The 13,488-nt window shown below is 35.6% G+C and overlaps 1 protein-coding gene across 1 annotated transcript; it reads left to right on the plus strand.

The window, feature by feature from the left end:
• The first annotated feature begins 8,209 nt into the window (after positions 1 to 8,209).
• On the plus strand, positions 8,210 to 13,139 carry LOC142180944 (uncharacterized). The gene is made up of 6 exons (XM_075253049.1): positions 8,210 to 8,359; positions 8,411 to 8,470; positions 8,573 to 9,031; positions 9,406 to 9,618; positions 9,752 to 10,202; positions 12,874 to 13,139. The coding sequence occupies exons 1-6, from the start codon at positions 8,210 to 8,212 to the stop codon at positions 13,137 to 13,139; spliced, it is 1,599 nt and encodes a 532-aa protein (XP_075109150.1).
• The last annotated feature ends 349 nt before the right edge of the window (positions 13,140 to 13,488 follow it).

Here is a 13,488-nt window from a genome sequence, read left to right on the forward strand (position 1 = left end):
CAAAGGATTAAAGAGGTGACTGGCTACATGCATGCTAACTTTCCTATAACATATCTTGGATGCCATTATATGTAGGAAGAAAGAGAATTTTGCATTTCAGTGATATAGTTTCTAAAATTGTGAAAAGGACCACTGGTTGGTAGGGAAAACTTTTGTCTGTTGGTGGCAGAGCCACACTCATCAAACATATTTTGCAATCACAACCCATTTACTTGCTATCAGTAGTGGAACCTCCAAAACCAGTGTTTAAACAACTTGAGACTTATATGGCTAGGTTTTTCTGGGGATCAGATGAAGGTAAGCAAAAATATCACTAGAGTTCATGGTCTAATCTATGTTATCCTAAGGAGGAGGGAGGGTTAGGGTTTAGAAGTATTTTGGATGTTAGTGAAAGTCTGACTATGAAGAGGTAGTGGAGGTTCAGAACCTGCAAATCCTTATGGTCGATTTTCTTAATGGCCAAATTTATTTTAATCATCATGTATCTATTCCTGCTCATACTTCTCAATCTCATACATGGAAGAACTTGTTCAAACTGCTCTGGAAAATTAATGCTGGAAATAGTAGTTTTTGGTGGGACAATTGGTCTGAAATAGATGTTGTGGCTAAATCATTCATAGACAAGACATCAGTGGGGTCCAGGTGATTAGAGATGTTATTACTGATGATAAATGGGATGTGGATCAGCTGCAGTTACCAGAGTTCCTTACAGAACAAATTCGATCTATTGGCATAGGGGACCAAAGTTGTTATGATATACCAGTTTGGATGCCTAATAGTACTGGTAACTTTACTACATCTTCAGTCTGGGATAGAATTAGATAAAGAAAAACTCTTGTATCTTCTTGAAGAAAATTTGGCATAAGCAATTATCTTTTCAAATGTCTTTTCTGCTATGGAGAATATTGAAAAGGAAATTACCTTTTGATGACATCATTATTAAGTTTGGACTGTGTATGGTATCCAAATGTTTCTATTGTGTTAACCCACACAGAGAAACTCTTCACCATACTTTTATTAGTGGTACCGTAGCTGAACAGACTTGAAAGTTCTTTGGGAGCCCGATGGGTATTACATGGGATGACATACCTATCAGAGCTATGATACAAAGATGGTGGGACATCAAACCAAAGAACTCTATTCACTAAACTATTCTTCATATAACACCTATGGTAATTTTTTGGGAGATATGGAAGGCCAGGTGCTCAGTAAGATATGGCGATGCTAGAATTTACTTGAAAAGAATACATTACCAAATTTTGTCCCACTTGAAATGGGTGATATCAAAAGCTAAGTGTAATAGGCAATGGGCAAGGAGTTGGGTAGATATCTGTCAACAGGTGTTATTACTCATTCCCAAAATTGATTACGTAATTGTTAAATGGCATAAACCTCCTGAATATTGGCTTAAGATTAATATCGATGGAAGCAAAGACGCAGAAGGAAATTCAGGTATTGGTGGCATATGCAGAGATCATAGGGGTAAGCTAACTATGACGATTGCTTTTTCAATTGGCAGAACAAGTAGCAACATGGTTGAAGCTAGTGCAGCCTTAGCGGGGGTGGAATGGTGTAGTCGCAGTGATTGCAACAACATTATACTAGAGTGTGATTCCCAGCTTGTGGTTGATTTGATCAATGGTAAATCAAAACTTCCTTGGCAAATGCAGGGCATTATCAAACGAATTCAAGACATTGCCGGTCAACTCAATTGTGCTATTCGCCATTGTTATAGAGAATCTAATCAAATTGCGGATGCATTAGCAAAATGAAGCATTGACAATGAAGAACTTCTTATTTTCTCCCATCAAGATCTTCTTATTTCTGTAGTTGGACATTACAGATTGGATTATATCCAGATGGTGTCACTAAGGCATAAACATAGGAAGAATATTTTTTTGTGAAGAGTTTTTGTTGATTGGTAGATTATTGTATATGCAATGGTATATATGTCAAACTGCACAGCACCCTTTTATTTTTGTTTGTAATGCATAAGGGTAGTAAATAGTTAGTAAATAGGGGTAGTCGTTGCCTCCTTTGTGCGAGGTAACAACATAGGTCCTCTTCATATTTTGTACTCTTTCTTGGTTGAATGATAGGGCCATGCCACCATACGGCATAATTGATTAAAAAAAAATAATCAAGTTCTCTAGTTTATATAGCATGCCATGTTTTAATCTACAGGGAGATGTCCATCGTTCAAAACAATTACACTAATTTATTTAGTAATTAGGAAACTAAACATTGAATCTCTGATCATAAAGCCGTAAATCTCATTCCCATTTACAATCTATGCCAAAAGTTCAAACTAGAGAAATTGATTGAGTTACCCCAAATAGAAGTAAACGGATAAGCAACTCTTGAGGTTTTATAGGGTGAATTCAAAAATAGCCAGATTTACAAGTGGTAATTGAAAAATAGCCATAGTTTCAAAATTAATCGAAATTTAGCCAATTTTCATGTAAAGATAAATCTGAACGAAAAACACTATTCAAAATCCAAAAAATATTCCAGCATAATATAATGGAGTTTAATGTTTTTACATGCGAACTTCCAACATAATATACTGGAGTTTTAGTATATTATGTTGGAACTCCAGTATATTATGATCTTCCAACATATTTATACTGGAACTCTATCATAATATACTAGAGTTCCAGCATATTTATACTAGAACTCCATTATAATATATTGGAATTCCAGCATAGTATACTGGTCCAGCATAATATGCTAGAAGTTCATACACATGTGTTCCAATCTCTAGTATATTATGCTGGAACTTTCTGTGTGCTGGAGTTCCAACATAATATGCTGGAAGTTCATAAACAGGTACACCAATCTCCAGTATATTATGCTAGAACATTTCGTGTTGCAGCAAAATAATGGCTATTTTTTAATTACTAGTCCGAAAAGTAAAAATTTTGTTGGGTAGCCACTTTTTAAAGTGGTATTTACTTTTTATCCAGCATTTTTAATGCTTAGCAATAGTAGCCACTAGTCTATTAAAATTAATATGAAAGGACTGTGCTACCCTTTCTTCTATCTCTTTCATATTAGGGAGAAGAACTGTGCCGGAAGGAAAACCAGTAACCAATAATACAAACTCACATCTTGTCGCACACTCTGCAGTCAGAACACGATGAATCAGATCATAGTGATCACTATCTTAGTCCTTTTTTCAATAATACTTCTAAAACTAGTGACCAATAATACTTCTAAGATCACATTCTAAGCCGTGATATCCATTTTGTTTTTAAAAAGGGGACTAAAATGTGATCACATTCTTAGTCTTTTATTTTTTTAGTTGTTTCTTTTTGTTATTAGCTTTCTGTTGTGTAATTTGACATCAATCTTATATGTAAATTGCAATTATTATTATTTTTATTTTTTTGTGAAAAGATACAAATAACGTTTGGTCTTCTGCTACGTTATGGATCCTGAACTTACAGTTACAAGTTCAAAAGTTAAGGACACTTGGTCCTGAACTTCAAGTTCCAAGTTCAAAAGTTAAGGACAATAGGTCCTGAACTTACAGTTACAAGTTCAAAAGTTAAGGACAATAGGTCCTGAACTTACAGTAACAAATTCAAAAGTTAAGGACAATGTCCTGAAGTCTTGAACTTAGACAAACAAGCTCAAAAGTTAAGGACAATAGGTCCTGAACTTAGGCTAAGAAGCCCAAAAGTTAAGGACAATAGGTCCTGAACTTACAGTTACAAGTTCAAAAGTTAAGGACAATAGGTCCTGAAGTCCCGAACTTAGACTAACAAGCTCAAAAGTTAAGTACAATAGATCCTGAGCTTAGGCTAAGAAGCCCAAAAGTTAAGGACAATAGGTCCTGAACTTAGACTAACAACCTCAAAAGTTAAGGACACTTGGTCCTGAACTTACAGTTACAAGTTCAAAAGTTAAGGACATGTAGTCCCGAAGTCCTGAAGTTAAGTTCAAAAATTAAGGACATGCAATCCTGAACTTAGAGTTCCAAGTTCAAAAGTTAAGGACATGTAGTCCTGAAGTCCCGAAGTTAAGTTAAAAAGTTAAGGACATGAGCAGAAGGGTATTTTCGTCCGGGCAGTTAAAGTTTATTAAAGCAGTGACTAAAGACTAAAGATATTTTAAACAGCGGCTTAAAAGTAAATACATGTGTTATTAGTGGCTAATCGTGCATTTCCCCCATCCGAAATCTGGCTAGCTCGTGCTATTTTCACTGTTTTATATGTATTGAGTTGTATGTTTTGTACACCTAAATAAATAAATTAAGAATCTTCCATCTAACCATTTAAGTTTTTAGATTAGTTGATCACACAATTCAATTTGGTATTAGAGCAAAAGGAATTAGGTTCAAGCCTTACAATGTTATCGATTGAAATACAAGAAAAAAGAGTTTTTACGTGCGTGACAAATAAAAAAGTTCAGAATCGAACATGAGGGTAAACTGCAAACCAAAAATATTACATTATTATCTTCTTAACTTATTAACGAACACTAGTTAATTAATGTTTCTAGTGTTACCCATGCACTTGGGCTAACGAAATAAAGTTTTTGGGCCTATAGTTGGGGCATTTGCATTTTTATAATTATTTTTTGGGTCACGTTTTAATTTATATTCGCTGTGTAAAAAAAAATTGCAAGCGTGCCCACTTTTTCGCGTAACTTCAGCATACGGGCCTGAAGTAGCAAAGGCAATTACGCAAACTTCAGCATTCTAGTAGACGGGCCTGAAGTAGCAAAAATTGCTGAACCAAGTGTGCTGAAGTTTTTGTTTGTAATTGCTGAACTTAAGCATTCTAGTGCTGAAGTTTTGTTCTCTATTTGCTGAAGTTTTTATTTGTAATTGTTGAACTTAAGCATTCTAGTAGCTGAAGTTTTATTCTCTATTTGCTGAAGTTTTTGTTTGTAATTGCTGAACTTTAGCATGTTTTAGCTGAAGTTTTTCACGTAAACTTAGTGTTGGCTAAAGTTTTTGTTTGAAATTGCTGAACTTAAGCATTCTAGTAGCTGCAGTTTTGTTCTTTATTTGCTGAACTTCAGCATGTTTTAGCTAAAGTTTTGTTCTATATTTGCTGAACTTCAGCACATTTTAGCTGCACAACCCATGCTCTCAAGATATGTTTATGAATTTTCTGCTTGAAGGGATTCATTATAGTTTTACTATTTTTAGGATGGCAGTCATTACTCAACTTTCTTCTAACGACGAGCCAGTCATCTTCCTCTACCAAGTCATCTTCTTCAAAATTCATTCGGTACATCCTCTCTGCTGCTTCTCCAAACGATCCACCAAACTAAACACCGAGAAACCAGAAAAAAGAACAAATTAAATGAACTCGAACCAAATTAAATGATTGATTATTTGATTGAAAAAAGTTAATGGACCTTGGCATGTCAAATGGTCAATTTGGGGTTTCTGCGAAGAAGCAAAGGGATAGGTAATGAGTGACAAATTGGAGAAAGAGAAGATGGTGAAGTTGTTAATTAGTGTGATGATGGAAAAAAGATTCTTTTTCTGTGTTATTATTAAAAGGAAAAACTAACGAACTTCCATAGCAAGAGATATGAATGGTGAAAGAAATCAGAGATTTTTGATGTTCAAATTTTGTAGTCTATGTATATATAACTGGTAATTACAAACTTACGTTGCGATTGAAATCTTAATGACTTATGCTGATCAAAACACAAAAAAGTTGTAACCGTTGAACTGAAGTTTCATAATAGCACCAACAGTAGCAGAAGAAAGAAGAAGAAGAAAACGAAGGAGGAGAAAAAGAGCTGAAATTGTTTAAAACGTAGGTACAAGATAAAACTTTTAAAAAGAATGAGTATAAATTAAATGAGGGTGACCAAATAGGACGCCCCATGCAATTTTTACCTATAGTTGTGGGAGGAGGCCCAAATACTTTAGACTCAATCATTTGCCAATATTTCTGGGTTTTGTTTCATGGGCCTTCTACCAAATTTCAGCACGGATTTTTTCCCAAAGATATAAAATTAAGACAATATTTACCCAGTCTAGCTAGGCTTTTCTATTACAATAAGTATCTAGAGTTTTTTCTATAAGAGATACAAAATCCAGTCAAAAGATTCATATACAATTTGTACAAAACTTTTTGTTGTACAGAATCCGATCAAAAGTTACAATTTATTATATACAAATTATATAAATTTTTACTGTACGTAATCTGATCAACACACATACAACTTATATACAAGTCACATATAATTGTGTTAGTTGTATGTAGTTTATACACCCGGCACACAAACTACATACACTTTATTTATATCTTTCTTTTTGAGTTGTCAGGTGTACAAACTACATATATTGTTATTTGTATATTAGGTATACAAACGGCATACAAGATAGATACAACTAATTGTATGCAAGTTGTATGTTTTGACTAGATTCTACACATAAATTTTTTTGTATACAAGTTGTATGTAAAATGGTATGTTTGATCGAATTCTGTACAATAAAAGTTGCATGCAAATTATATATATGATGTATATTTTGACGCATTTGAATAGAGTTTATATAAAAACAACTCTAGCTACTTTTTAAAATACAAAAATCTATCTAAAACAGGTAAATATTCTCTGCTCGGCGCACGTTAGGTGCTAGCTAACCTGCGCCCTTGCCGGAAATGGGAGGAAGAGGGAGATCAAAGAAGAATCACAACAAAACACCAGTAATCGAACGGAGAATCATAGAAATCATCACAAGGGAGCAAGGAAAGCAACATGCAAAAGCAAAGGATAAACTACAAGAGGAAGATCTGGATCTGGATAGTGATAACGAGCTGAATTGGCTAGATCTGAGCTGCAATCGACCACAATTAGCTGTATTAAAGAGCCCAGTCAATCAAGTGACAACTAAAATGAATGTTTCGCCGGTCACAATTGGCGAAGCAAGTACGAGTAAAACAGTGCCCAATGGAACAGTAACTACAAGCTTGACAAAGGAACAAAACATTGGAACAGTAATAGCTAGAATTGAAGACGAGAAGCACAAACATGAGACGAACACAATCCCAAAGGGTAATGAAGGAAGGTCCTGGGCGAGTCTACTTTAGGATAATAAGTTTGCAGCAAAAGGAATGAATCTATCATATATACCACCAGTGATACAAGATGGAGAAGTGGTAGTGCAATTACTGGACGAGGACATAGCTGAGGAAAATTAGAAGTAGAATCGAGCAATTATCTTGTATGTAGTTGGAAATACCCCAACTATTGGGGCAATTGAATGATTCATAGTTGGACAGTGGAATAACATCAGAAAATCAAAGGTACTCTTCTATAATGATGGATACTTTATAATTCTGATGAACAATTGTGAAAATAGGGATGATGTGTTAATGAATGGACCGTATACTATGAATAGTAGACCAATTATACTTAGACCATGGATTGAGGGGTTTGATTTCAATGAGGAAGTGCTGAAAACCATTCCTCTATAGGTCAAATTCCCAAAGCTTACATTGAACTACTAGAGTAACCAGGTTTTGAGCAAAATTGGGAGTGGTTTGGGCAAGCGCGTGTATGCTGATGCGTGCACTACTGTGCCTGACAAGGTTTCATATGCTAGGGTATTAATTAAAATGGATATCACTAAGGCATTGCTAGGATCAATCAAACTATATGATCCCAAAGGAAAGGTAATAGAGCAAGTGGTACAATATGGTTGGAAACCTCAATATTGTCAAGCATGCTGCCAGATTGGTCACTCATGTCAAGACCAGCAGAAACAGAATCAGGGAGGTGGTCAACAAAGGTTTCGAGTATAGAATCACAAGAAAGAATGAAGAGTAGTGAGGGTACTTCATCCTAAGGTGGACAAAATTGATGCACATGAAAGATTTCTGGAACAAGTGGAAAAAGAATGTGAGGTGATACAAAGCAAAAAGGTAAATGAAGAGCAATGGCAGATGGCTAGGGAAAAGTCTGCATCAAAGAGGAGCATAGGAGTGATAAATGAGAATGAGGTCAGTATTGGTAATGCCTTCAAAACCTTAGTTGATACAGCACAAAAGATTGTGCAAATGTCTGAAGCTCAAGAGAAAAGTAGAGGGCAGCCTAGTGAAAAGGGCAGAGGTGGTTCTCCCATTTTAAATACCATAGGATGATGAATATCATATCATGGAATGTTAGGTGCCTGAATAAAGTTTATAAGTAAAAAGAACTAAAAAAATTTAGTAGAGACAATAAGGTAGTGTTAATGGCTGTGTTAGAAAATAGAGTCAAGGAGACAAATGCTGACTCAATAATAAAGAATGTGTTTAATACTTGGAAATGGATAGCAAATTATTATACTGCTCCAGGAGGTAGAATATGGGTAGTGTGGGATCAGACAAAGGTAGACTTTGAGGTATATCAAACTCTTAAACAATATATTGTAGGACATGTGACTATAATCTAGAGCAGTACCAAGTTTAACTTTGGAGCTGTATATGGAATGCATACTATACAAGACAGGAAGGTATTATGGGAAGATCTGAGGGGAGCCATAACTAGAATCAGTGGTCCTAGTGTAATAATGGGAGACTTTAACACTATCATATCTAGTGAGGATAGAGTGTAGGGGAATGTAGTGCAAGAGTTTGAGGTGAGAGATTTCAAAGAATTCATATTGGATGTTGGACTAGCTGAACTAAGAACTGTGGGTAGAAATTATACTTGGACAAACAACCATGTCCACGGGAAAATTGATAGAATCTTCGTTAATGCAGAATGGATCCAAAATTGGCCTACAATGGAGGAGAGTATTTTAAAGCCTAGTTTTTTTGATCATTGCCCTTTGAACAAAACCTTAGATGACAATAACCAAGCTGGAAGTAGACTTTTCAAGTTCCTAAATTTTTTGTCACAATATAAGTTTGAGGATACAGTGAAACAATGCTGGATAAAAGAGAGCAAAGGAAATCTAATGTTTAAGGTTTGGAATAAGTTCAAATTGCTAAAAGTAGAGCTGAAACAGTTGCATAGTCAAGATTTCAACAACATTGAGCACAAATTCAAGCAGCAAGATCCAAATTGGAAAGTATATAGGATCAAATGCTAGGACCAAGGATGGACAGTGAAATAATAGCTCAAGAAAAGGTTATAAAATTGGAATTGGCTAAGTGGCTAGAGGTTGATGAGAGTATATTGAAGCAAAAATCAAGAATTAAATGGCGCAAGTTAGGGGATTCAAATACAACATACTTCCATGCTTGTGTAAGAAATAGGCAAGCAACAAATCATATTGGCAGATTGGTTAACGGTACAAGGAAATTACTTCAGAGTCCAAATGAAGTGGAACTAGAGATTCTAAACTTCTACAAGATGTTACTTGGTACATCAGCAGCACAATTACCAACAATCAATACAAAAGTTATGCATGAAGGATATATGTTGAGTAGGCAATAATTACAGCTAATCAGACCTGTCACAAGAGATGAAGTCAAACAAGCAATACAGGACATTGATGACAATAAAGCACTAGGATGTAATGGATATAATTCTTTCTTCTTTAAGAAGACATGGCATATACTGGGTAAGGAGTTTACTGAAGCAGTGATGGATTTCTTTAAAAGTGCTGAAATGTGTAAACCTGTTAATTGTACTACCATTACTTTGATCCCGAAAGTAAAGAACCCAAATAGCATAAAGCAGTTTAGACCTAGATCTTGTTGTACAGTACTATATAAGATAATATCAAAGATTCTAACAACAAGATTGCAGGAAGTCATGCCAGTCCTCATTGATGATTGTCAAACAGCTTTGTTCCAAGAAGATTGATCACAGACAACATCATTTGAGTCATGAATTGGTTAAAGGCTATGGGAGGAAGAATATCTCACCAAGATGCATGTTAAAGATTGATATGCAGAAAGCCTATGATTCTGTGGAATGGGTATATTTTGAACAAGTGATGAGACTGTTGGGAATTCCAGAAAAATTTGTAAAATGGATAATGGTATGTATTAGCACAGTCTCTTATTCTGTCATAATTAATGGTAAACCAACCAAGCCCTTTGAAGTAAGGAAAGGACTTAGACAAGGGGATATATCACTATTGCTATTCGTGATGGCCATGGATAACCTATGCAGACTAATGAAGCAATTGAGGAATAATAAGGAATTGAAATTTTACCCAAGATGTGCTAAAGTCAATCTAGTACAATTGGGATTTGCTGGTGACTTATTGCTTTTCCGTAAGGGAGAATACAGTCTGTCAAGATCCTACACAAGCAATTTCAAACTTTCTCTGTAGCATTAGGTCTAATTGCAAATCCAAATAAAAGTTGTATCTATTTTGGAGGAGTGGACAATCGAACACAGCAGCATATTATGGAAATGTTAGGATACACTAAACGAGAACTACCTTTTAGGTACCTTGGTGTTCCTTTGAGTACAAAGAGGCTGACAGCAACGCAATGTGAACCCCTATTGATAGAATACTAAACAGAATACAGTGATGGACAACAAAGTTTTTATCATATGCAGGAAGAGCAATGCTAATCAAGAGTGTATTAGTGGCAATTAAGAATTTCTGGGCTCAAATCTTTATACTACCAAAAAAGATCATACAGTTTATCGAAACAATATGCAGAAGATTTCTATGGTCGGGCAATGCTAAACCAACTAAGAAGGCATTGATTGCTTAGGATAAATTATATGCTCCAAAGGCAACAGGAGGACTAAACTTCATCAATGTGGAATTGTGGAATAAAGCAGCCATATGTAAGCTTCTTTGGAACATCTGTACGAAGAAAGAAAAACTGTAAGTTCAATGGATACATGCTTACTATATAAAATGGAACACTATATGGAAAACTGAGCCAAATAGTGCATTGTGGGTTATCCAAAAGATCTTCAAGGCCAAAAGACAGTTTGAAGAGGCTGGTTATTCAGAAGAAGCAGTGATTCGAATGGAAAAGTTCTCTATAAAGCACATATACAAAGCATTGCAAGGGAATTTTCAAAAGGTGTCCTGGAGGAAGATAGTCTGCAATAACAATGAGCTTACAAAATGGATATTGATGATATGCTATAATTACGTATTTCAGTCACTTATTACACTCAAATTTACTGCACTTTAATTGAGTTTGAGCTTTAATCGCTAGTGTCTTACACTAATTGTGTGCTTTATACCTTGTAGGAGTGATTCCGAGCTATGTAGATGTTATGGAATTAATTCAAGTGATTTGGAGCTTTGAAGTCTGAGTAAAAGCCCAAGGAATTGAGCCTGGATCATATTCGGGGATCAATGGATGATAGAGCAACAAAACAAAGAATCGAGTAGGTATATTATACACTGTCTAGTAAAATGCACATAACTATTCGCTCACAAATCCATTTAGGCTCTGCAATATATGGTTGGAACTCTAACTCAAAGAGATACAACTTTCATGTTTTACGTTTTTCCAAATTCCAAATGAAACAGGGTGAAAAACGCAGTCGCAACTGCGACCGCGGACCTGACGCGGACTGAGGCAGTACACTGGGAAAGTACCGCGCCCATACCGCGGCCGCGGACGTCTAGGCCTGGAAACTTGTCCTTTTTCGCATAGGAAAAGGTATAATTGTTTGGGCCTGACCCTACTTGGTATATATACATGAAAAAAATGGTATTTTGAGGAGATGAGACCAATTTTTGACACAGATTCGATCTAAGGAGGCAGAGACACAATAGGAGCAAGGCGGGGAATTCTTCTCCTAGTTTTTCCTTCCTCTTCCTATTTTTCATTGTTAGTTATGACTTTTAGTACTGTAGTTTTACATACTATTATGAATAGCTAATTTGTCATCTAGGGTTTTGATGGAACCTTTTGTAGGATAAATCCTTGTTATGTTTTTATATAATTGAGTCGTAGTATTTTCTCTATTTGTTCAACTATATTATTCTTGTTGTTGATTGAAGGGCTCTCAATTAGTTGTGACTATTTAGTATGTATTACTCGGGAGAGAGTGCATAGTTAGGTAGTTGTTGAACAACATCACTCCCGACGTATGTGAGGAATCAATAATCAAGGGTTTAAAGGTGGGATTAGGGATAACGAAACCTTGGGTGCGATCTAAGTGAGTTGTAATTAAAGCCAGCTAGCGTAACTCGGGAGAGTATGTCTAGTAAATTGTTCTAATTAATCGGGAGAGAATTACAACAACAGAGCGCTCATGGTCGGTAGAGAATACTTAGGCAAAATTATAGAAGACATAGCGGGAAGGATTCCGACAATTGGGAAAATCATACTCTAGACCTCCTTAATTTTTTTCTCCAACCTGTAGTATCTTTAGTGCTAATTTATTATTTTAATTTGTTAGTTAGTTAGTTAAACACAAGAATCTTAATATCTATAAGTTAAGAATTGTTCAAGTTTGTATTCTTGGTGATAGTGAACAATTGTAGCTAAGCCTTAGTTCTCTGTGGGATTCGACTCCGGACTTGTAAACCGGATTATATTTGCAACGACCGCTTAATCCTTTTTATAAGGCGTAGTTGAGCGTGATCAAATTTTGGCGCCGTTGCCGGGGAACTAACGCTGTAGCTTTAGATATACATATTTCTAGGTTGCAAGTTTGAACTGTTATTTTTGTTTTCGTGTATTTGATTATTTATTTATTTTATTTTTGATCTGAGAGACATGGCATCTTGGAATTATGAGAGTTTTGATGTTGGTAATTCTACTTTTGATACTCATTATGCATATTGTGGAGAAAACCACGCAGGGCAAAAATTATCAAAATATTCCGAGAGTGAGTTATGTGCACCAACTCAATCTTATGTGTAGAATGTGTGTGATATGTGTAGTGGTCAAGATGGTCACTTTCATGGTTGTGCTTATAGTTCTTATCTTCTCCCAACCCCTTACTTTGATGGTTCTTCTTTTTCTTGTGAAGTTAATAGGAATAAAGAACCCAGGGATGATGATCAGAAAGAGATCAAAGATATGTTAAAGTGTTTCATGGAACTATATGATAAGAGAACATTGCAGATACAAAGGCAAGAGGCAACTATTCACAACTTGGAGACGCAAGCGAATAACTTAATTGAACCTTGTAAAGCGCAACAAGTTGATATTGTGGATAGTAGCCAATATGAGCATAAATTGGCTGCAGAAATATCCATTATACTAGAGGATTTAAAAAATACAAGGATGAGATAGAGGAGAAGTCCAGAGTAGAACACCAACAATCAATCACACTAGATTTTGAGGATGTCAATGTTGTAGAAGAGATACTAGAGTCAACCAAGGATGTTGAGGATACATATTTAGTTGACTCTATTGTCATTAGTGTTGAGAATGTAGACAGTCCCAATGTTCTTGTAGTTGAGCGCATTGGTCCACACTCCAAGCATTCTTTCACATTATGTTTGGATGATGATATGGAAATAGAGTCATCCGAGCCACTTGAGGAGTCAAGAAATGAGGAACAAGGTGCCTACATTCTGGAATGCTTCTTGCCAGAAAGTTGGGAATACACATCTCATCCAAAGGCCAAGAAGTACAGAAT

This window comes from Nicotiana tabacum, chromosome 5 (assembly GCF_000715075.1).
Source record: "Nicotiana tabacum cultivar K326 chromosome 5, ASM71507v2, whole genome shotgun sequence".
NCBI classification, from domain to species: domain Eukaryota; kingdom Viridiplantae; phylum Streptophyta; class Magnoliopsida; order Solanales; family Solanaceae; genus Nicotiana; species Nicotiana tabacum.

Coding starts and splice junctions, on each gene's coding strand:
- LOC142180944 (XM_075253049.1), top strand. CDS start 8,210: ATGGCTGTGTTAGAAAATAGAGTCAAGGAGACAAATGCTGACTCAATA. Junction 8,360..8,410: donor AGACAAAGGTAGACTTTGAG/GTATATCAAACT, acceptor ACTATAATCTAG/AGCAGTACCAAGTTTAACTT. Junction 8,471..8,572: donor ATACTATACAAGACAGGAAG/GTATTATGGGAA, acceptor GATAGAGTGTAG/GGGAATGTAGTGCAAGAGTT.